The 26,081-nt window shown below is 32.6% G+C and overlaps 1 protein-coding gene across 2 annotated transcripts in view; it reads right to left on the bottom strand.

Annotated features, from left to right (window-relative positions):
* Nucleotides 1–26,081, bottom strand: part of GRIK2 (glutamate receptor, ionotropic, kainate 2) — a 747,094-nt gene that overhangs the window by 288,796 nt on the left and 432,217 nt on the right. For both annotated transcript variants that reach the window (XM_011936507.1, XM_011936508.1), the window contains 2 exons: nt 16,750–16,893; nt 14,054–14,161 (listed from right to left, as the gene is read on the bottom strand). In XM_011936507.1, coding sequence (XP_011791897.1) covers nt 14,054–14,161; nt 16,750–16,893 — 252 coding nt within the window. The remainder of the gene's footprint in view (nt 1–14,053; nt 14,162–16,749; nt 16,894–26,081) is intronic.

Genomic DNA, 26,081 nt, shown 5'->3' on the forward strand with positions numbered 1-26,081 from the left:
AAGTATACATATGTAACAAACCTGCACGTTATGCACATGTACCCTAGAACTTAAAGTATAATAAAAAAAAAAAAAAAAAAAACCTATCATGCATTTGTTCTCTTAGATTCTACTTTTTTTGTGTATAAATTGGCAAAATAGCTAGGATTTTCAGATGTGTAATTCTACCATTCAAACCACTGACAAACATCATTTGTCCACTGTGGTCTATCTAATAACACCATAGAAAGTTTTCAACTTTCTAACCAAGTAACTGATACAAAGAATTTCCCATTTCACATAATGCCACCCTCTATTATTATTTTTATAACAATAATTTAGCTTAATGTTCACTCATCTTATTATCTGAAAATACTTCTCTTGTTTCATTATTGGTTAGTTGCTTTTCTAGTTTTTTTGGAGTTCGGACACAGATGCATATTACATGAATCTACAATTTCCTACACTCACGAGTATTATCCTCTTTTGTAAATCTCAGCTTTCTTAGCATAACATTATGAAATTTCAGAATTATCAGTGGCTTTAAAATTTTAAGTCAAATAAAATTTTAGATATTCCCTAGATTATCAACTATATGACTCAAAACTTTCTTCCATTGAGGAAGTTGTCACCAGAGATTTTGTTTTGTTTTAATGGCAAAAACCATGGATGAAGTAATGACAATCTATTTTTATCTATTTGGGAACTACTATTTTGTCATATGACTTATGACTTGATCAAGCCTTTGAAGTATTTTTTTTTTTTTTTTTTAGCTCTGAAATGGAATTAAGATGCTTAAGCACTGTTGACCTTATAGAATTGTTTCATATATGGTGACTCTACATCCTGGTTTGCCCAGGTAATGTCTTCATTAATAATACCCTCTTGTACAAATAAAAAATACCGTGATTTGGGTAATAAATTATAGGACCATTCTAATTATAAGGATTCAATTAGATACAAGAAGTATGAAAGTGCTTCAAAAGTCATAAGGAGCTATAGAAAATTATGATTTTATTCATTTTTATTTTATCTTATGTTCCAATTGGCTCTTTAATTTCTTCTTGTGGTCAGAAAAAGAATGCATATTAATTATCATCAAATTATAAAATATGCAAAAGATATAAGAAGATCAATTTAAACTTTGAACCTATGAATACACCCAGAGTCAATCATGTTTAATATTATAGTCCTCTTTTTCTTGTCATTTATCTTTCCACATACATTCCTAGAATAGTTTCCGTCATAGTCTTGTAGTTAATGGCCCAGCTTTTATGGACAGTGTATTTGAGTGCCAGGATCCTATGTCCACCACTTACCATCAGGTGCCTTGGGCACATTATTTCTTTGTGCCTCAATTCTCCCATCTGTAAATGGGAAATAATAGTATCTACTTCTAAACTATAGTGAAGATTAAATGAAAAAGTATTCAACATAGTGTGTTTATAAGTATGCTATAACTATGACAATTACTAATTATATTCTGTTTATACACTATTGTGAGCATTTTCTCCTGGTACTAAAGATAATCAAATCCATAGTTTTAATGACTAAACACAATGGTCATATGAACATATCATGATTTAACTATCATTGTTACAAGGCCTTAGTAAACACATTTATTTATAAATATTTGTTCACACATTTTATTATTTGAAAAACAGATTTCTAGAATTAGAATGACTGAGCACAAATAATCTGAGTTGTTAAGATTGTTAGTATATGTTGCCAAATACCTTTCCAAAATAATTTCTCTACTTGTTATCTTTCCCTTTACCATTCATGGTAGTTTCCATAAGACAACTGTATAACAATTTAGCTTTCATTTTTAATAGTTTGAATAACATCAGGTTATGTTATAGAGGTTTATAATTGTCAAGTCTTTTAACTGTAGATGGTGTTTTTACTGATAAAAAGTAACTGTTTTTATTTCAGTTACTTTGTTTTACCTAAACTCCCAATATATATTAATCACACTTACTTTACCTCCATTATTTGTGTCTTTGCATTTGCTGATAAATCATTATATATATTTTCACTTTCAACATATTTCCCATTTTGTTGGACTTTTTATAAGCAATGCCTTGGTGGATTTTTCAATGTCCTAACTTTTTCTATTCCTGAATCTTATCTTTATTTAGCCTTGCTATCTTCACATTGTTTAGTGTTTACTATTTATTTTCTACTCCTAGAAATTTTCGTATGGTAATTGGGAGATAAAATACACTTAAGTCTACTAATATGTATTATCAACTTCCGTTTGAAATATTACTATCATGTTGAAAAATGAATATTCAGCCATAAAAATTGAAATTTCTACTCTACGAAAATTATCTATGCTTTGTCCCATTCTGCTACCACACATACTGATTCATAGTTTTAGTTAACTTTTTTTTTTTTTTTTTGAAATGGAGTCTTGCTTTGTCCTTTAAGCTGGAGTACAGTGGCACAATGTTGGCTCACTGCAAACTCCACTTCCTGGGTTCAAGCAATTCTCCCTGCCTCAGCCTCCCAAGTAGCTGGGATTACAGGCACCCACTAGCATGCCCGGCTAATTTTTGTATTTTTAGAAGAGACGGGGTTTCTCCATATTGACCAGGCTGGTCTTGAACTCCTGACTTCAGGTGATCTGCCTGCCTCGGTCTCCCAAAGTGGTGAGATTACAGGCATGAGCCACCGTGCCCAGCCACTTTTAGTTAATTTAATTTGGGGTTGTAAACACTGCCTCTCTTTATTTTGCTTTGTGTATTATGAATTATTTTGCTACAAGGAAAAAGCTGTAATTTTGATATAATTTGTAAACCTATTATTTGAAACTATCTTTTTTTGGGCTTAACTGAATTTGATGTTTACTAGGATATCTAGCCACAGTTTCTTCTTTGTTGAGTATTTGCTTTTCACTTATCATTGTTCTTATATAAGACAGTTTATTTATAAAAGATAACTATGTGACATATTTATATGGTTGGAGATTTAAAGGTATTTTTGCTGCCTTCTTATATAATGAAAACTTAGCTAAATGAAGACCCCTGTATCAGAGCTGTCTTCCTTCAGAACTAAGTTTTATTTATTTATTTTTCTTAGTATTAATGTTGCTCAAAAAGGCTGACAGCTACCTCATATGTATTTCGTTGTTGGTGAATATATTTTTTTCTTGAAATTCTTCAGTATTATCATTTGGAAATATTAAATATCAACCACTACATATATGTGTGTGTATATGTATATGTGTGTGTGTATACATGTAGATGTATGCATGTATCTATATATACAATACATTTATGTATATGCATACATAGCATTTATGTATATGTTATATACAGATGTGTATACCATGTATATATGAATTTATTGCAAAATATGTTACCTAAAGACTGAGTAGAGAAATAATAGTTCTTTTCTTAAATTGTCAGAAATATAATGCATTTCTCCATTTTCTGAACATAGACTTTGTTGCATCTTGTAGTTCTCAATTATTTGTGTCCTCATGTCTTCTATAGAAGGCGTACACTTTCCCTTTCACTACCTTATGCATGTACCTTAATCACAGTTTCAAAATATAGATAAAACAGTTCCTCCTCTGTACAGCAATGAATGATCTTTTATTACGCTTCCACACAGAACAACTTAGGTATGCTCTTACTACAATAAGTATCACATTATATTTTAATTGTTTCCTTACCTCTGTCTAGTAAAAATTAAATTCCCTATGGATGGATACTGGCATACTCATCTTTTTACCCCAAGGCCTCTGAACATAGGACATCCTACAGGCTTTATATGTGAGATCTCTGAATGTATTGATTACATAAATATAACCAGTAAATGTTTTATTTATTGAACATAAATAATCATATTTATTGAACAGAAATAAATGTTTTATTTTTGTCATCTCAGAAGTGCCACTTATGTATTGCTTTGAATCCAAATTATATTTCATTTTTATTGATCCTGCTGTGTTAGACTCTAAGTGCCTTGACAAAATGAAACATTTCATCAGTCTTTAAATTATATAATAAATATCCAATGAATATTTATTGAATAAATAAATAGAGTGAGCGAATTACTCCATGATAAAAACTTTCAGACTTTTTTGGTTGACATTCCAATATCATTCATTCATTTGGCAAATGCTGAACATATATTGTGTGTCTATTCTTTTATAATTACATATTTTGTTTTCCATATTTTATTATTCTTTTTTTGAGTTATTCTTAATGTTTTGTTTAAGATCTATCTCAATATTGTATTTAGTGTTTGAAATATTATGCTACATACCTTTACTATGCATTTCAATTTTTCCAAATTACATTTTATAAGTATTTTAAATAAATATTGCACACTATAGGTTTTATTTTTCAGGAATGTATAAATTCTTCATATAATTTTGTTTTATAAGTATATTTTTTCTTTGGTTTCTGTGTATTTTTTTTCTAGGTAGAAAAAGAACAGTTTTCACAATAATTTTTAAATTATTTATCTAATTAATTAGTTGATCCTTTATTGTTTATTTATTTTGTTGACAGTTTTCTCAGTACAAATTTTGTTTTGTAACTCATATTACTACTTTAAATCCAAAAAATGTTTCTATTTCCTCTACTGGGCTATATAATTGTTAACCTCTGAAATTAGCATCTTATCATTTCTTCTAAAGATGCATGTTAGCTCTGTTTTATGTATGCCGAATCAATGTGACATGTTTCTTATTTTCTATGAAATTTACGGTAATAATCTGTTTGATATGTATACAAGAAAGTTTTTAAGTAGGAATAAAATAAACATTCCCAGTTAGTTTTTAAAATACTAGTTCCAAATAAAGTTAAGCTTATTTTAAAGTAAGAAATAATTTAAATTCTCCACTAAAAACTACCTGATACAAATCTATCAAAATTCTCTTTATACTATCTTACTGGCATTGACTAACAAAATATTCACTGGATGTTGGTAGATGGAAAAAGAATCAATATAGTTTTCCATTAGATGACAATGTAAAAAAGAAAAAAGAGTTATTTGATTGTACATTGTTTTGACTTAATGTCAGGAGAATGTGTCAGCCTTGAATAAAGAATATAAGCCATAATTCTCCAAAGACAGCCTGTGTGATGATAATGAGAAACCACACTGTACATGTGTTTCTAACAGTCTTAGCACAATGCGGACTCTCCATCTCAGAATACGTTTGCTTAAAGAAATTTCTTTCCAGTAATGAGTTGCCCCCAACCATGTGGCCCACAAAGTATAATTTTCCTTGAAGTATATTGACTATTTCTCTTAGAAAAAAAATGGCACCCCAATAGTACTGTTTGAGGGAATTGAGAAATAGAAAGCATAAGGAAGAGATTTATATTAAATGCTGATTTACATATGAAAGATGAATATTTTCTGCAATTGACTGAATATACATTAGTGGACTTTTTATTTCTCTATTAATTCATATATCTATTATTCCTGAAAACCCAGGTTGCTCAATCCAATACAATGCATGAACTTTGGGTACAGAGATTTTTTTCAACAGAGTAGTTTTATCACTATTAGTGGAAAATTAGAGACTTTTGTTTTGCTTACTTCACCCCTTCGAATGCTAAATAGCTAAATAAAAAGTAGAGATAGTTAGTTGCATTATTGTCTAATAACCCTTGACATCAAAGTTTAATAACGGTTTACTTCCATTGAACTATGTGTTGAAAAGAGAGCACTTAAACATTGGCACCTGAGCTCTGGAAAAACAAAAAGAAATATTTTACAGCAAAGCCTATGTGCTTCCTGCCAGCTAGAATTTAGAGTCCAGAGCAATTGTTTGGGAATTGGCTGACCTTCAGATATAAGTTAATTGACCTATAAGGATAGGACAAAGAACACTTTAGTAATCTGTATCCTGAAACTCTCAACTAGTGTGCATAGGATCTGAGATTTTACCATTTGAGAACTACAGTGCTAATATGAGTATAATAAATCAGTAAGTATATAATCATCTCATGGGAAGGAATGAATAATCTAAACACTGATTTTTCTCATTTAGGATTTTTATTTTAGTTTAGGGCAATTTAACACTAAGCACAATTAAAGAGTTAACTAGACAGGTGGTGATTTTGATTTTTTAAATAATGTTCGAATCAATGAATTAAATGTTCCCAAATATGAAAATACGATAACATTCAGTTAAAAGCCATTTTTTCCACAGATAAAAATGCAGTTCAGATTTGATTTGATTTGAAATCAAATCAATCAATTACAACGTTATATATATATATCATAATTGTCATTTATTTATATATGTGTTAATTCAAATTTAGTGGTTAAAAGAAAAAAAAGTCAATATTTACTATTCATTGGTGGGCCAAAATAAGACATTTTGGTAACCAAAACAATAAATTTTTTGACCTCAATAAAGGCAGTCTAATTGATTTCTAAACATAAACATCATCCATAGTTTTCTGAAATATGTTATCATCCTGAAAGTGTAAAGTTACCAAGCAAAATAATTTAACTATACACACTGACACACAAAAATGTCAGCACAGTTCTGAGACAGGGCTTATAATGAATTCTATATAAGAGTTAGACAAATTAAATGGCTAACATCTCCAAAGAAAGGCATTAGGCTTGGATCCTGCCCAGGAAGTATTTTTTTGAGAAGCAAACATCACTTTTTGACTTATTTAAAGATTACTAGTTAACACCACCATTAGCATTGCTTACAGGAAGGCAAGATAAATCTCAGTTCCTGGACAAGTTGGGGGTCATTGTTGTGATGGGGACTGAGTATATGTACCAAATGCCACCAAAGAGGAAGATAAAAACTGCCATGCATCCAGTATCTAGAAATCTATAATCAATATAGCTCTCACCTATCTAAGGTAGATTTTCAGATTTAGATAAGTTTTGAAGATTGTAAATTTCATTCAGACACCTTTTTCAAAGGAAGTTTAATGAGGGCAGGATTCAACAAGTAAAAGAAAGGTCAATAGTAAAGATTTCTGTAGAAACAACCACTTTTTCTTCAAAATACATATTTTACAAAAAATATTCCAAAAGCACTTTGAAACATGTTCTAATTCTAGAACACATATACCTATAAACTCAGGCAGACAGGGTTTCACTACTAATTCTTATCCTCCTCATATATTATCAAGATAGTTGAGTTTTAGCAAAAAGCCTATGGTTTACTGATACTAGTCTCTATACTGCTAGGTGCAAGCAGTAAATATTTAAAAAGTATAAGTGTTAAAAGTTAAAATGAAGCTTCACATGAAAGTGAAATATGACAAATGTATACCTTTTAGAGATGTGTAAATGTGAAATATATTGCTTTATATTATTTATAAATACTATTTAGACATGTACATATTATTTTTATATTTATATTATTAACTATAAAATTGACATATATTTCATAAAATGTCTTTTTGTATTTTTTTAAGATTTTCCCAAAGGATACACAAATTAGAAGCTGATCTATTACAAACCTATGCTGAGGCAAACACATTGTGATTATTTTTTACAGTCCCAAATGCTTCAAGGTCCCTCAGCACTATTTCTGTCCAAAGAAATTTATCAGCTTTATCTTTTCTATTTTTCAAAGTTAATATAATATTAATACATAAAGCCAATTTTAATAATGGTTTATTAGAGCCTATCTGCTGAGGATATAATAAATTCTATTCTCCAAAGTCTATTTTCATTTAAATATCACACAGGAGAATATCAACAAAATAATCAGAATGGCAAACTTTGATGCTAGAAAAAGGATAAGAGAAGTACACAAGAATAATATTAATTTACATCTGTACTTAGAAACAAATATTCTGTAGTAAAATAAAAATTATTTTGAATAACCAAGAAAGTGTAACAGTAAAAGACTGATTTTTTTCTCTTGGAAAACACATGAAGTACTCTGTGGTTACGTAGGAGAGTTTATAAGAAAATTCAATCATGAGTTAAGATTCAGGGATTTTATTATTGCATTACAGTTTCCTATCGGAAAAATTTAAGTGGTTGTGTTCCCAAAAATGGCTTCTAGGTAGCTCATCTTGCAATGCAATTCCACTATTTTATATAATGTCATCAATTCAGTCTAAACGCATTTTGTGTGGACCCCTTCCAACTCTGTTTGCTGTAAATGGCATCCTTTTGAAGTTATAGTCTAAGATCTTCCTAAGTATTTCTGTAACATCTTATGCCATCAGTTTTGTGTTTTCTTCCCTCTGAAGCTGGTCTTTCCCAAGCACATAGCTAAGCTTCAGGTGACTGAACAATAAGGATAAAGCATTTCCAACAATAAGTGACATCCTGGTTACATATTCTAAACAACAAAAACAAAACAAAACAAAAATTTATTGTTGGTGATGATGTTTTTGTATTTCTTCACAAGTAAATGTTTCCTGATTCTTTTTATGTTTGCTATTCTTTTCCCCCCAAATTACTTCAGTAATTCCACTCACAGACTGAATACACAAATAGACAATGACCAAACCATGTGTGATGACAAAGTTTGACCCAGAAGCTCTGGAGTGAGCATCTCAGGAAACCAAACACAATCTCAGCCAGCAATCTACCCAAAACAATCAGGATTCATCCTATTACTTCCAGTTTCCCAATATTTTGCCACCCTCCAAATCAGGATCAGTCAGAGAAAGTCAAATATGCCCCTCAAACCCATTATCCAGGTGCCTTGCTTAGTTACGTGAAATCCAGTTTCCTCATGCCAGCAATCTCCAATTACAGCACACCTGAGGTCTTCATTTCTTTCCACTATAAAACTTTTCCACTCCCCTGCTTGCCTTTGAACCCCAGTTTAATCCAAGTGATGATGCCTGCCTCCCTTCCCGTAGTAAGTTCTGAATAGTAACTTCTACTTGTTCTCATTTGGGTGGGCTTTTTTAATTTCCATACTATTAACTCATAAGGACAAAAAAGGAACATTTATAAATAGAATATCGATTATTACTGTTTAATGTAACACTGGAAGGCCTATCTAAGGAAGTAATATTCAAGATGATACCACCAGGACGAGTAAGAGTTCTCCAGGCAAAGGCACCGGGAATGGATATTCCTGGCTGGGAAAACTGTAGTACTCTATGCCAAAGTGATAAGAAAACTTTGTTTTCTTGAGGAAACAAACAAAAAAAAACCCTCTGTAGATAGGGCATAAGAAAAACTGGAGTTTTTAATTGTGCCATGAATGGGGCCAGGTTTGACACTGAAGCAATGTGAATCCTTACAATTTCAGACTTCAGGGTGACATTCTGCAATCTAAAATCCTTTACCCACTTGAAATATTGACCCATGACCCCAACCCACTGACCCCTTGACTATTCTTTCCTTGTTCTCATGTTGGAGGTACAGAGCAAAGCTAGGACAAGCAACAAACTGTGCTATAGGAAAATAACTCTACATCAGACATTTGAGTAAGCGTTCTATGTGATCTCATAATTTCTGTAAAGATCCTTTATTCATTCAACAGTCAACAAATATTTCTTCAGTACATACTTTGTCCTCAAGACAAGGGATACTTTGGAAAGCCTTAAAATATAATAGTGGAAAAGGGAGCATATATTTTCCATCTAGTAGGTCTTACACTCTGGCTAGGGAGATAGCCCTTTTATAAAGTTTATATGAATAAATAATTGTGGACTTTGATAGAGTCAGAAATGGAAAAGGGCAGAGCATTAGGAGAAATTTAAACTTGATTAGAGACTTAGAGGAGGCCTATCTAAGGAAGTAATATTCAAGATGATACCACCAGGATGAGTAAGAGTTCTCCAGGCAAAGGCACTGGGAATGGATATTCCTGGCTGGGAAAACTGTTTCTACTACTCTATGCCAAAGTGATAAGGAAACTTTGTTTAATTGAGGAAATGAAAAAAAAAAAAAAACCCTCTGTAGGTAGGGCATAAGAAAATATCTGAGAACATGATGAGAGGTCACTGGTGCTTTGGATTTTATTCAAAATACAATGGGAACCTATGAAGGCATTTAAACAGAGGGATGGCATGGGTCAGTTTTCTTTTAAAAATATCTGTCTGGCTGTTGTGGTTTAGGGAATGGATTATAAGAGAGTTGAACAGAGAGACTTGTGGGAATTCCAGTGCAGCTGTACAGTTGAAAAGTACCACCCTTATGATTCAGCAATGGATGTGGTGAGAGATGAATGGATTCTAAACATATTTTGAAAGTAGAATACACTATACGATCTTTGAACTGGCCAGAAGAATTCAAGCTTGGAAAATCACTTATTCTGTTTTCCTTTTCCTGTTCTTGAGTGCTCAATACCAGCCTCTCATAAGCAAAAGTATTGCCTGAGCTACACAAAGTCTGTATTAGCACCTACTGTCTTTTCCTCTTCTTCCCCTCCCCTCCTCCATTGAAGGCACTGCCATGGTCCCAGAGAGCTTGTTTGGACAGAAGCGACTGGCTGTGTATATAGTAACGGTGATCTTTTTGGGATCACAGTAATTGGGCTGGGTTCCAATTAAGGCTTCTGTTATAATAGAATAGAAAGAATTCATTTGATCTATGGATACTATCTAAGTAGAAAGGATGCCCATCTCCACTCCAGGCTCAGACACTTGAGCATGGCCCACCTTTTCCCATTCATTAGAAGTATACTCGTTTCTTCCTGGTTTATCTGTTCCACAGTTGTAAACAACAGAAATATGGACTTCCTTCCTGTTAACTGTTTTAATCCTAAAGTTCATGTTTCTGAACATTATGTAAAATCTATCATGTCAGTGACATAAAAACAAAATAACCTACTTTTCAGCACTTATTACTTCCCAGTCTTATAATTTTATACATCTAATGAGTCTATTTATCATTGGCAGGTTTCCTCTACTAGATTATAACCTTCATGAGGGCATAAGACAGACATTCTTCTGTATTTGTTAGAGGATTAATCTACTAAATGAAGTGGTCTAAGATGACCAAGACAGAATGAGAATGAAAAAAAAGGCAATGGGCATGAGAAGAGGGATAAAGCTAGCACGTTACATGTTTTCCTTCTTAATTTTTGTCTCTCAGTCATGATAGAATATAATTCTTAACTTTTAACGATTAAAATTTCTAGCCTCAATATATTTCAAGATGGTACTTCTGGGTTTTTTTAGAGGCCATAGCATTCTTACTTCAGACTGTCCAAGACGGCAGCCCTTTGCACTCCACTTTTTTTTTTTTTTTAAGATGAGAAATTTGACACAGAGAAGTTAGGTGGCAGGATGAAGTTCACGCACTTAGTTTTGATGGAATTGGAACTGAAATTCAAGCCTCTTGGATCACCATCTATTGGCCCTTCTAAACTGTGAATTCTATCAAGGTAGGGATGCTGTCTTTTCCATCAATGAGTGGTAACTGTACTTTCCAGGGGGAAAAAAAAATCAAGTCAATAATGCTCAGTCTTCATTAGGCAGATAACTGCTGTTGTCTCATGATTCATAAGACCCCGTGTTTTAGAGAGATTAATAAATTTGTCCATAAAAAGTAAAGGGCAGAGTGAGAATTTGAGCCCAAATCTCTCTGAATCTAGACCTTAAGCTCTTAACCATTCTATTAAATTTAAAAGTAGGACCTTTTGCTACTTAGCAGCACTTTATTCCTTCTAAGTCAAAATCAAGTCTGTCAAAATGGAATTTTCAATTTTTCTTAAGAACTGACTAAACTTTACCTCTGTCCTTTAACTGATGAGTTCATGTACAAATTTTCAAGGATATTGAAAACACTTCATGTGAACTTTTTGTTCCCTTCCTCTTTAACTTACCTCTACCCATCCTCAGTACCTTATCTGTCTTTTCAGGGGAAGGTTTATGCCAATTCCTTTATACTAGTAATTATCCTACTTGCTAATTTCATTTTCCAATCTTTGAATTATGCTTTTATCCCTGGTATCCCCCCTTTTCCTACCTGGCTCCTCCATTTCTCCTTAAAAACATAGTCCAAATGCTTTGCTAGTCTTTGAACTAACAGCATTGTTGATGGTTCAGTTGATGCCTTCTGTCACAAACTGTTTACTCATCTCCACTTCCTGTTAGAATGGTTTTACATCCATGTCTTCATACTAAAATTATTCTAAACTGTATTATCTTCCCAAGTAACCCATAGCCTTCAGGACTATTCTTTCTTTAAACTCTCACTGTATTATAATATCCTGCAAATATCCTGAACATGGTATTTATGTTATGACTAAAATCTAGCATTTTAAGCTTTATCTCCCTCTTCCACTGTGTGTATGTGTATGTGTATGTGTATGTGTATAATGATAAAATCAAATGCTATGTTTGTGTTTCCTCATACTGTTACTTCCTTCTAAAATGACTGAATTTCTAATAATCAATAATTCAACATATTTAAAGGCTAATTCTAAGTACTCAATTGACTATGACTCTCGATTAATTTTATATTTTACCAGAAATTATATTTGTATTGGACTTTTGAAAACTTGAAATATATAGCTTTCGATTGTATTCATTTACAATATGTATTATCTTATCACTGTACATGAAAAGCCCCTTGAGGATAAGGATTACACATAATTAATTCAGCAAAATGAATTTTCAGATTTTAGAAAAGAATGCAAAAAATATTTATGAAATTTCAGAGCAACCTGCAAAACTCATACTGGTTTACCTCGCTTATCAGTGTGATAAATCATCATATGTACTTGATAACCATTATATTCAGGCGTATCTATAAGCCACAATGGAGCACAGAGAAAACTTTGTAATGTTTTATTTATTTTGAATTCAAGACAGGAATATATCTATGGTAATATGAAGAGCATTGCCATTTTTATGCAGATGTACTGAAATGTCAGCAATGGTCCAAGTTCCTCCTAGTGATCTGGATATTTCATAAATAAGGTAATAACATCTCCAGTAAACAATAAGATAAATTTCTTAAGAGCTTACTGAACTCCACCATTATCAACTCCAGTCTTGGACACAGACTAATTTTCTCATCTTAAGAGTGAGATAGTTAGGAAGGAACTGTCTCATGAATACTTGGGTTCCAGTTTATTATAAAATATTCCTGACTTTGCATGGTCTTGACAAAGTGTACAGTTTGAAATCCTCAATGTCAGGAGGTAACAGTTATATCAATTTGAATCATCAGTTGGTCATAATGTACTTAAACTGTCTTGGGGACATTATCAAAAATGTAGTTTTACTCTCTCCTGGATGATTTGAATCAGCATTCAAATGTGCTGTTATCTTGCAGGCTAAAATAGCCCTTCTTAGGTCTCAGCTTTCCTCTTCAGTTTCTATCTAGAAATAAAGCTCCATGTCTCATTGCTAGATAAACTATAAGATAGCTTACTATCTTCAAGGCAATATTATCTCAGTCACATATAATTTTCTCAAGTTCTTATTTTAATAACATCTAATAAGATTTAATAATATCTAGATAATATCTAAAAAGATTTAATAAGATTTAATATCTCTTGTCAATTATCAATGATTCTAACAGAAAAATATCTAAATACATACATTATATATTTAAGAAAATTCACACTGAAATATTCATTAAGTATGCACATACCCAAATTCTTTGGGTGCTTTACCACAGTCCCTAGCAATAGAATCAAGTAAGATAGATCCAGTGTAGTGTGCTACGTTTATGTATATGCCCTATTTACTGTGCATACATTAATTCAAATATTTCACTTAAATATGACTCAAAAAATGGAAACACTTTTATATTTAATTTTTTAATAGCCTGCTCCAAGTGGAAAGTCTATGCAACCACAAGTGATTATAAGCTGCATGTATAAAGACCCATATTAAACCAAATATCCTCTAATTGCTATATTAAACCTTAAGACTAATTGACAGTATATGCATTTCAAAGATTATATGCATCAGAAAACTTCTAGTTAGAAAATAAAATGTAAAATTGACTTAAGGTACCCTTTATCCTTGAATCCTAATTGTCAATTATTATATTCAATATAATGAATTAAATATTTATTTTTAGAGTTAATAAAGTTAAATGTCAATGAAATGTGACTACAACAGAGAATATTTCTATCTTCTTTGAGATATGTTTCATTTAGTAATTATAGCAAATAAGCTGACTGAAATACCTTTTCTAGACCTTCTTCCTTGAGACTGATCACATCCAAATCAAAATCTGTTCGTAAGCCATTGGTTTTGTTGAAAGTTATTCTGCCTGTGAGGCCTTCCCAATGTGCCTATGGGAATAGAAAAAAAAAAATGATAATAAATAAGTGAAGAAAGACGGAATAAATATTTTTTCATAAAAGTAGGAACCTTATATTCATTATTTTTCATAGTTGACATTGCTAGAGATTTTTAAAATATTTTAATTTTCCTCTGAAATTTGAAAAATGTTTTTCTACATAAATTATCTTAGTTTCAGTAGAAAATGTATTATAAATTTTTCATTTTATAAAATGCATTTTCCAGTTATAATTTTCTGTCTATGAGAGACTGTATTATTATGTTGTAAGTAGTATACCTCTTTTAGTAAAGTAAGAAGAATTTAGTTACTTTTTATGGTGTATGAGACATTAAAGATCTCACTGGCAAATACAGATAGAAATACTGTTATAAAATCCCACTACCAAATTCATAATAATATGAAAAGAAACTTATTACAATAAGAGAAGCCAAATCCAGGAAAAGCTATGTTATACTAACTCAATTATATACATTCCCCATAGAATAATTAACTTACTCCTTTACTTTCCCCTAAGTAAGAGCAGGGGAAATGTATTATAATTACTTCATATCAAGATATATGTCATGCAGGAGATGGGAATATAATAATCTAGCTATATAATATGTTCAACCCTAAAAGGTGAGTAAATACCTGGACATTTTTAATGTAAAAATTTTCCCATTCTGTTGATTATAGAACCACAATTAGATGTTTTCCATTGTTTGTAATTTGGAAATAGCTTAGGAAAAAGTAGTCAAATACAGAAATTTTAAATTATAAAATGTATACTCATAACTAAAATGTTTAAAATAATATAAACAAGACCCCAAAGAAGTAAATATCAGTAGATTAAGAGTAATATTTCAATAAGGATTTGAAATTAATATTACTGAATTTCTTAGGCTCCATATTATATTTGGATATTTATGTGCAGGATTCTCAAATAGTTTTCAGCTAACAAGTCACAAATGAAATAGAAAAATTATAATATATATTCATAAACATACTGCAACATGTCTTTGCTATAGTTAAACATGTGTTCACTGGTTTACAATAAGGAAGAAAAAAATATTTCTAGCCTAACGTCTTCCAAAGAAAAAATTTCAAGTGACTAACAAAAATGGATAATAGCATAAAAGTAAACAAAAAGATCAAGAAGTACAGGAATAGAAGTGTAAAACAGTAGAACAAATCTGGGGTAGAGAGAGCATAAAGAAATGTATACCAGGTGAAATTGCACAAATAATTTTATCACAAATTCACTTCTGAACTGCCTAGCAACCAAAACAAAGAAGAAAATATGATAAAAAACACAATATACAGGGTCTATAATTTAAGACATACCAGCTGCTCAGGAGAAAGCTTTTCCTGGCACTGAGACCTGAGAGAAATTTCTCCTGTTGGTCCTCATAAGGGGGACACTGTGTGATTTAGTGGACAAGATTCTCAATTACACCCTACAATAAATACAATGGGGAATGTCATACAACTGCTTCTTTTCGGGCTGCTTGACACATGTCATGGTTTCAATAATCTAGTGCTGAGTTCAGAAAAATCAATTCTTCATCTCACCAGACCTGTGGACTATATCTGCAGCTCACTAAGGCTCAGTTTTAAACCAGAAGTAAATGTTAGAATATGGGCAACTAATAAACTGCATATTCTTCGGAAACTATTATAAATTCATCTTCCTGAGAGTTTGATAAGAATTAGACAAAGAAAATTCATGGATATTCAGAGATACTTAATTATGATCCTATTTGCACTTTTCATGATGAATAATTTATTACAAGATGAACTGATTATTTATTTTAAGCCATTAATAAAAAATCTCATATGATAATAATTCCTGTGATATTTCATTGCAAAATTTAAGGCTCGGTTAAACTTTCATATATGAAAAGTATTCTAAGCTAACAAAGGACTTTCTCTTATGACAGGAAAAATATATATGTATATGTATTTGTATATATATGCATGTATATTTGTAGGTACATATGATCTTCAAAATGTTTCTTTTTCTCACTATGAATATGCTTGATCTGTAACAGACATAATCAGAAATGATATGTGGTCATAAGAATGGTTGCATTATATAATATGGAGTAAATTTTGCACTTTGATTAATTCCTATATTCTATTTTTGTTAACTGTTAATATAATTTAAATAACTAGACATATTTAGGAACAATTAATCTAAATAACTATACTTGAAGCCTCACAAATTAGGTATAATTTTACTGTAGTGCAAATGACATTTATGTTAAAAATGCATTTTATATTTTGTTGCCTAAAATGTAAGTATTATTTTATTAATCTATATCTCTACATAAAGGAAAAGTAATAAATATAAAGATTCAGAAAGGTAAAGGTTAACCCTCATAGATACTTTGACAGATATTTTGTTTCTAATGGGATTCCCCCAACCTTTCATTTGGTATTGTTTAGTAAAAATGTTAATTTTGCTTATTTGGAGTAAGAGAAAAAATTTAAATTAAACATAAAGTAAAAGGTCACTTGCTAGAAAAACCACAATAATCTCACTTCATTCAGCTTGACAACAAAAGAGACAAGGCAGATGTTCTTTTCCTGACATACCTCTTTAATTAGACTCATAAAGCGGGTCCCAAAGCGCCAGGGTTTATGTCGATTACACTGCAAGGAACTGACTGTCATCTGGGGAAACTGTTGGACGGCCACAGACACCACATGCACAGCATCATACATTAGAGCAGCATCAGTCTGAAAAGCAAGGGAAAGGGAAATGTATAGTCAATATAACTTGTAGAACCTGCGGTAGATGGTTTGCAAGAAGGGAGAGGGAAGAGATAAGGGAAATATACATCCCGTTTTTTCTTTGTATAAAGAAGAAAACATTATCTCTAACATGCTCTCGTTCTCTTAAACAAGTCATTATGATCAAATTACTACATCAGCTCCATAAGAAAACCTGACCTACCCTCCTTTTCCTGAAATAACCCAATTACATATAGTCTTAGTATTGCCACTGAAGTAGGAAACGTATGAAGACAGGCTTTATTTCCTTTTAGTGATTCTCTCTGCTTCTTACTCTGTCTCACTATACACACACACACACACAGAAACACAATGAGTACATTGCTAACATTTTTAATGGTCACATAAATTACATATTGTATATAAAAATAAGTAAACAGGTTCCCTTTACAGGAAGAAACAAAGATTTTAAGGGAGATTTACTTAAAACCTTAAATTCTTTCATTGTTTTAATCTTTTAGCTTTAAAAAGATATAAACCCTGATCTTTTTCTTCAACTCAAATTTTCAAAAGTTTCAATCTCAGAAACGATGGTAGTTTTGAATCTCAATAGCTGTATTACTCGCTTTTCAAGAAGCTAAGCTTAATCTCTTGTACTGTTTCCTTTCCTCAAGATTTCCATATGAATAAAAGTTCATTTGGCTTCTCAAGTAAAACGAATATGAATTCTACTGTGTTTGCACCTGCTCAAATGACCAACCACTTTGGAGGCTGACGATACAAAAATAAAATGTTTATAAGTCATAACAAAACAGAGGCTCAGTGATTGTCAAGTGCTGTGTTAAATGGACCCTCACATTGTGTTTGACAGATCGATGCCAGGCTTACTACCTAGAGAAGACAGCCACACTGACAGTACTCCTAGCAATGAACTTTGGCCATCTGCTTGGCATGCTTTAGAATAAAAGCATATATTTCCTCTTCTCATTCACACAATTAGTGAGCTGTGAAATGAATTCCAAAATGAATAGGAACCCTGTAGATTACAGCATTTGCCACAATACAAAATGAGTATACACAGTAGTTTTCAAACAAATGGATCCTAAGGAGCTATATCACATAAAATGGAAGATGGCTAAAGAGCACAATGCAATAAGAGAACATAATAATATTATTTTATCATTCATAAATCTCTGGGGAAAATAACTCAGATTCCTAACCTTCATTTTATAAATTTTACTGACTATTTTCACATACCCTGAAAGATGCGTAGTGAAAACTAGTAGTGGAGTTCATAGAGGCATGTATCCTGAGCCTGAAGATTTGACTGATATTTGTCTTTGACCCGAGATAACATTCAGAGGACATATTATATATATTACACGGGTGGTCACAAAAATTATCACCAGAATTGGGAAGATACAGTTTGAGTGTTTAAAATATATCACTGTCAACAGAAAGGGTAATTTTGCAGCATAAAACATAAGAGAGCCTTAAAAATATGTATGTTTATTTTAACCCACTAATTCCTCTTTCTGGAATTAGCATTAAGAAAATCAGAGATAAGAACAAAGGCAACATATCCATTGGGTTCTTTAGAAAAAAAAAAAGAGTGGAAATCTACTGAATGACCAAAATAGGGAAATTTCTAAATAAATTCACAATGTTTTCTTATATAAGCACTAAAAAATCAGTTTTGAAAAATACTGAAATTAAATACATCTTAAATGGTGTTGTGTTAAATTAGATTTAGATTATGCAGAGCTGTATTTCCAGCATAAACCATTATATATATCAATGTATAAATAATGGTTTTATATATAATATACATAATGGTTTTATATATAATACATAATGGTTTTATATATAATATACATAATGGTTTTATATATAATACATAATGGTTTCATATATAAATCATGGTTTCATATATTATATATAATATATAAGTATATAATATACTACAATATATTATATATAGTATGTAATATATAATATATAATATATAAAACCATTATAATATATAAACATGTTATACATAATAAACTATTATATAATATATACATTAAAAAGCATATATATAATGGTTTATGCTGGAAATATAAAATAAATATATATTTACTTTATAAATATTATATATTTATAAATATATTTTATAGAGTAATATAAAGTATTATTTTATAAAGCAATATACATATTTATAAATTGCATATCTAAAATACACATATATATACTTATATATGAGAGTAATTAATGTATTTATTCTCTGAATAATAGTATAATAAAAAACCTACTGTTCACATTTTATAAATAACAAAACCAAGGTTGGGAGAAGTGAAGAACTAATTAAAATCACACAGCTAACAAGTGGAGAAGCTGACCCTCTCTGTTCAGGAATGCTTTTTAGCCACCACTACATACTATATAAACAACAGGAAAACACAATAAATTAATAATATTTAACTCTTGTGAAATAATCATGAGTAAAATTTTTATTTCGTATTTATTTTCCACAGTTTTTAAGATTAATGTGTAATGTATGAGGAAGATTACAAATACCATAGCAGTTATTGCCAAGATAAAAATTTTAATCTATCTATGCAAAAAATAACTAAAAAAATAAAATATATAATATTTCTAATTCCAAGTTGTCATGAAGATAGCTTTTCATGACTTATTGACATATAGATGATCTTACAGGACATACATAAAAATTCTAGAGTAGTAACCTTATTTAATATGACAATGCTAGAAAATAATTCTGCCTAATTAAAAATTGAAAAATCTTTTCTGATACAGAGTTTCAGTTATTTTAAATTGCATTTAAAATAACAGATTTCAAAGAGTTTTATTATCAAAAATAAAAACTCTTTGAAATCTGTTATTTTAAATGCAATTACAAAAATTAGACAATATTATTAAACTACAAGATAAATACAGCTGGGCACAGTGGCACACACCTGTAGCCCAGCTACTTGGAAGGGTAAGGTAGGAGGATCACTTGAGCCCTGAAGTTTGAGCCCAGTCTGGGTAAAATGGTAAGACGACTGTCTGTAACAATAAAATATAAATCCTTGAGAAAAAGGTACAAGTACTTTAAAAGTTGCTGATCAAACTACTTCTGGATTTCCCAGTTTAAAATATCTTTACTTATAAATCAATAAACAGAACTTCTGAAATACTTTCTATTATACGTTCTTCAGTTTGGAGTACTTTTTTGTTTTAATTTTAGACTAATTGTTTTTCTGATAGTATGTAGTTTTTTTCTGTTTATATTTAATATCTTGTCAGATTAAACTATTGTCTTCTTTGTAAAATTGTGTATCTATAAATTCTTCCTTCTTTGAAAAATTGTGAGAAAATTCTAGTGCTTCAAAAATATGGTTTCTCTTATTCTCACAAGAATGCTCACAAAAATGTGGCTTCTCTTATTCTCACAAATACGTGAAAATTTGTCTTCTATTAACAATATTAATAGCCAACATTCATTCAATATCTGTGTGTGAGGCACTCTCCTTAAATTAATTCCTTTAATTTCCATAACCATTATTCAGCTGCAATCCCGTCAAGTTTGTGTCAAATAGGAAAGCAAGGCAGTCAGCAGTTAAGCAACTCAAAAAACAAACCATAGCATATACAAGTAGAGCTGGATTTAATCCATGTAATCTGTCCAAAATTTATATCCTTTTCTCTGGGTTTCTCACTCAGCACTCTACAGTTAATGAGCAAAGTAGTGAAGGTGGTTTTGTAGTAACACAATGTAACAAATGTCAACTAGCACTTGAATGCACAAATCTCTATATAATTTGTTCATAAATATTTACATAATGAAAAGGCACTGCAAAATAAGAAAAGGTAGAGATTATAGAAAATTGGTAAATATATATTTGTAAAAAAGAAATACATTGCTATACCTGGGGCATGGAGATCACCCTGTCCGACTCACCACAGCCTATTCCCATACAACCATCAGGGGATGCTAAGGGCAGGCCCACACCCCTGGCACTATCCACAAAGTACCCAAGCATGCCATCCAGGGACCTGAGAACAGCCCTGCCTCGTTCACCACTGTTGGTGTCTGTGCACTCCTCCTGGGGACTGGACCATCCAGTCTGTTGCAGGCACTGTGTCCCACCATCACTACGGCTATTTCTCATGCCATGCACACTGCTTAGGGGCCCAGGAATTCACCACACACATGCCCACTGCTGCCACTACTGAAACCAAGCAAGCTTCCTGGAGGCCCAACAATTGGCCCTCCTGAACACCAGTGCCCTTGTATGCCACACAGGAGCCTAAAGTCAGGCACACTTAGCTCACCAATAACACCACTGGGCCTGAGGACTGAACTACCTGACATGCCCAGTAAAATCTCAACCCAGTCTCCACTAACAATCACAGTCTAAGAAACTGAGGAAATCATAGACACCACTGATGCTGTAAAAATCATATGAAAACTACGCTACTGCTAACCCTAGAATCAAAGCTAAAGTACCTCCTGAACCAATACCACAGATAAATCCATAGGAAAAATTTTACCTTATGAAAACCCATCCAAAACAATTGAAAAAAGCTGATCAAGTGGCTTACACCTGTAATCCCAACACTTTGGGAGGCCGAGGTGGGTGGATCACCTGAAGTCAGGTGTTTGAGGCCAGCCTAACCAACATGACGAAACCCGGTCTCTACTAAAAATACAAAAGTTAGCGGGACATGGTAGCTGTGGGCCTGTAATTCCAGCTACTTGTGAGGCTAAAAAGCCTATTATGAAAAACTATATACTTACAAACTCAAAAATTTATAGGAAATTGATACATTTTTACACACACACAACCTACCAACACTGAATTAGAAAAAAGTAGAAAACCTGAACAGGCTAATAAGAGTAACAAAATTAAATCAATAATAAAATGGCTTTCATCAAAGAAAAGCCCAGTACCAGATGACCTCACTGCCATATTCTTCCTAGCTTTTAAAGAAGAGTTAACACCAACTTTACTCAAGCTACCTGTTAAAAAACAAGAGGAGATAATTCTTCCTAACTCATTTTATGAGGCCAGTATTATGATACCAAAACCAGACAAGGACAAAACAGCAACAACAATGGGTGAACATCTATGTTTTGTATCTATGTTCACAGCCAAACATCCCTGGTGAACATAGATGCAAAAATCCTCAACAAAACACTAGCAAGCTAAATTCTACAGTACATCCAAAAGATACTACAACATGATCAAGTGGAATTTATTCCAGGAGCTCAAGGATGGTTCAACAATAAATGTAATGAAACAATAAATGTAATACATCACACCAATAGAATAAAGTAAAAATCATGTGATCTCAATAGACACAGAAAAGTATTTGATAAAATTCAACATTCCTTCATAATAGAAACTCAACAAACTAAGCATAAAAGGAACATGCTTCAGTATAATACAGGCCGTATATGACACACTTACAAATAACATAATGTATCAGAAAAAGCTGAAATCCTTTCCTATAAAAACTGGAACCAGACAATGATGCCCACTTTTACAACACCTATTCAACATAGTACTGAAAAGTCCTACTCAGAACAATCAGACAAGAGAAAGAAAGAACATTGAAACTGGGACAAAAAAAAAGGAAATCAAATTGTCCCTTTGTGCAGGTGACATGATCTAATATTTTTTAAAAACCTAAAGACTCCACCAAAAACTCTATCTGGCATATTCAGTAAAGTTGTAGAACACAAAATCAACATACAAAAATCAGCCATTTTTTAATACACAAATAACTAACCAGTCAAAAAATCAAGAAGGTAATCTCATTTACAATACCAACAAAAAGTAAAAGACCTTAGGAATAAATTTTACTAAGAAGATGGGGAACTCTATAATGAAACCTACAAAAAACTAATTAAAGAAATTGAAGATGACACAGGCAGATGAAAAGACCATGCTCTGGCCGGGCGCGGTGGCTCAAGCCTGTAATCCCAGCACTTTGGGAGGCCGAGACGGGCGGATCACGAGGTCAGGAGATGGAGACCATCCTGGCTAACACGGTGAAACCCCGTCTCTACTAAAAATACAAAAAAAAACTAGCCGGGCGAGGTGGCGGGCGCCTGTAGTCCCAGCTACTCCGGAGGCTGAGGCAGGAGAATGGCGTAAACCCGGGAGGCGGAGCTTGCAGTGAGCTGAGATCCGGCCACTGCACTCCAGTCCGGGGGAAAAAAAAAAAAAAAAAGACCATGCTCATGTATTGGAAGGATTAATGTTGTAAAAATGGCCATGCTACCCAAAGCAATCTACAGATTCAATACAATTCCCACCAATATATCATGACATTCTTTACAGAAATAGAAAGAAAAAAAAAACTTCTAAAATTTGTATGGAACCAAAACAGCCTGAATAACCAAAGCAATCCTGAGAAAAAAGAAAAAAAGCTGAAAGCATCACAATACCTGACCTTAAAATGTGTTACAATGCTATAATAACTAAAACAGCATGGTATTGGTATAAAAACAAACACATAGACCAATGAAACAAAATAGGCAATCCGCAAATAAATCCACATATTTATAGCCTACTGATTTTTGACAAAGGAGCCAAGAATATACATTGGAAACAGAATAGGTTCTTCAATAAATGGTACTGAAAAAAACTGGATATCCATACGCAAAAGAATGAAACTAGACTCCTATGTCTCATCATATACAAAAAAAAATGCAAAATGAATTAAAGTCTTAAACGTAAGTTCTGAAAGTATAAAACTACTAGAAGGAAACACAAACTAATACTCTAGGAAATTGGTCTAGGCAAATACTTTATGGCTAAGACCCCAAAAGTACAGGCAATTAAACAAGAAATAGACATATGGGACACAAAAAGCCATATGGGACATGAAAAGATTCCACACAGCAAAGGAAACAACCAGCACAGTGAAGAGATGACTTGTTGAATGGTAGAAAATACTTGCAAGCTATTTGTCTCACATGGGACCAATATTTGTAATACAGAAGGAGCTCAAACAACTCAAGTGTTAAAAAAAAATCCCATTAAAAAGTGGGCAGAGGATCTGAATAAACATTTCTTTAAAAAGGCATAAAAATAGATAACAGGTATATAAAAAACACTCATTATCACTAACCATCAGGGAAATGCAAGTCAAAACCACAATGAAATATCATCTAATCCGAGTTAGAATCATTCTTAAACAAAAAGACAATAACAAGTGCAAACCAAAAATGTGGAGGAAAAGGAACTCTTATACACATTGCTGCTGAGTGTGTATAGTCCATTTTCACACCGCTATAAAGATACTGCCTGAGACTGGGTAATTTATAAACAAAAGAGATGTAATTGAATCCGTTCTCCATGGCTACAGAGGCCTCAGGAAACTTACAATCATGACAGAAGGCAAAGGGGAAGCAAGATATGTCTGACATGGTGGCAGGAGAGAGGGATACCAGGGAAAACTGCCACTTACAAAACCATCTGATCTCATGAGAATTCCCTCACTATCATGAGAACGCCACGATCCAATCACCTCCCACCAGGTCTCTCCCTTGAAACATGGTGATTACAATTTGAGATGAGATTTGGGTAGGAACACAGAGCCAAACTATATCATTCCAATCCTGGCCCCTCACAAATCTCATGCATTTTTCACTTTTCAAAACCAATCATGCCTTCTCCACAGTCCCCCAAAGCCTTAACTCATTCCAGCATTAACCTAAAAGTCTAAGTCCAAAGCCTCATCTGAGACAAGGCAAGTCCCTTTCACCTATAAGCCTGTAAAATCATAAGCATGTTAGTTACTTCCAAGATACAATGAGGGTATAGGCATTGGGTGAATGTTCCCAGCAACAGCCTGAGCTGTACCTTGGCTGCTTTTAGCCACTGCTGGAGCTGCAACTGGAGTAGCTGGGACATAGGGCACCAAGTCCCAAAGCTGCATAGAGTAGCAGGGCCCTGGCCTGACCAATGAAACCACATTATGGTGACTGGTGAATAGAATTTTCTAAAAATATTAGCACTCTTGTACGCAACACTAAATCGATAGTATACCTCCAAATACATATCTCTACAAATCAAAGGTTATCAAGCTTAAATATTATTTGTCCCAAGAAACATTGAGGTAAAACAAAGAATTTAAATCATCAAGTATGGACAGGAATGGTCAAGTCAGGAACCCACATTTCCAGTCGTTGTCCTGGAGGGAGCCACCACACTCCTTTCAGAGGTTCATAATGTCACTGACTGTAACCAAATTGTTAGTGAAATCTGATCACTATAAGGATAAGAAAGAAGTACCTATAAATGACTGTATAAAATATAAGTATGGAATTACATATAGGCCCAACCGTGCCTAGAAAAGGATAATTGAAAAAACAACATACTAAGTAAATAGAAAAAAACAAAAGAAATAAATACAAATTAGATTACAAAAAGAAATTACAGAATCAATGTAATTCTAGCAAATCCTGAACTGAGCAGGATGCAAAGATTAGTTCAGAGGACAAAGTAAGTTTTAAAAGTGGCAATTTTAGGCTCACGCCTGTAATCCCAGCACTTTGGGAGGCTGAGGCGGGCGGATCAAGAGGTCAGGAGATTGAGGTCATCCTGGCTAATACAGTGAAACCTATTTAAGAAAAAAAAAAAAATACAAAAATTAGCCGGGCGTGGTGGCGGCGCCTGTAGTCTCAGCTATTCGGGAGGCTGAGGCAGGAGAATGGCGTGAACCCCGGAGTCGGAGCTTGCAGTGAGCTGAGATCGCACCACTGCACTCCAGCCTGGGTGACAGAAAAAAAAAAAAAAAGTGACAATTTTCGTCTTTATTTCATGAGTGTATTCTTTTAGCTCCTAGCAATAGAACACTTTTTAAAACCCTCTTCAACATTCTAGTTTGCTTCTATCCAGTTGCTGTTCGGGAGATTTTCAAAGGGCAAAGACTCTAGGGTATCTTTCACGCTGGGGCTTAAGAAGCATCTTTTACACCCAAATTTAGAGATTGATTTATCTGCTTTTGCTAAATCTTCATCCTCTCTTATTGACTCTATAATTCGTTGCCTTGACTCTTCTCTTAATGGAAGAAAACAGGAGAAAAGAAGAGAGCGGTGGAACAGAGGAGGAGAGAAGTGGAGGGGAAACATAGGTTAAATTATCTTATCATTTTTATAATATCATTATTACAAAACAATAATTATTTTAATT

This window comes from Colobus angolensis, unplaced genomic scaffold, assembly GCF_000951035.1.
Source record: "Colobus angolensis palliatus isolate OR3802 unplaced genomic scaffold, Cang.pa_1.0 Scaffold154, whole genome shotgun sequence".
Lineage (NCBI taxonomy): Eukaryota > Metazoa > Chordata > Mammalia > Primates > Cercopithecidae > Colobus > Colobus angolensis.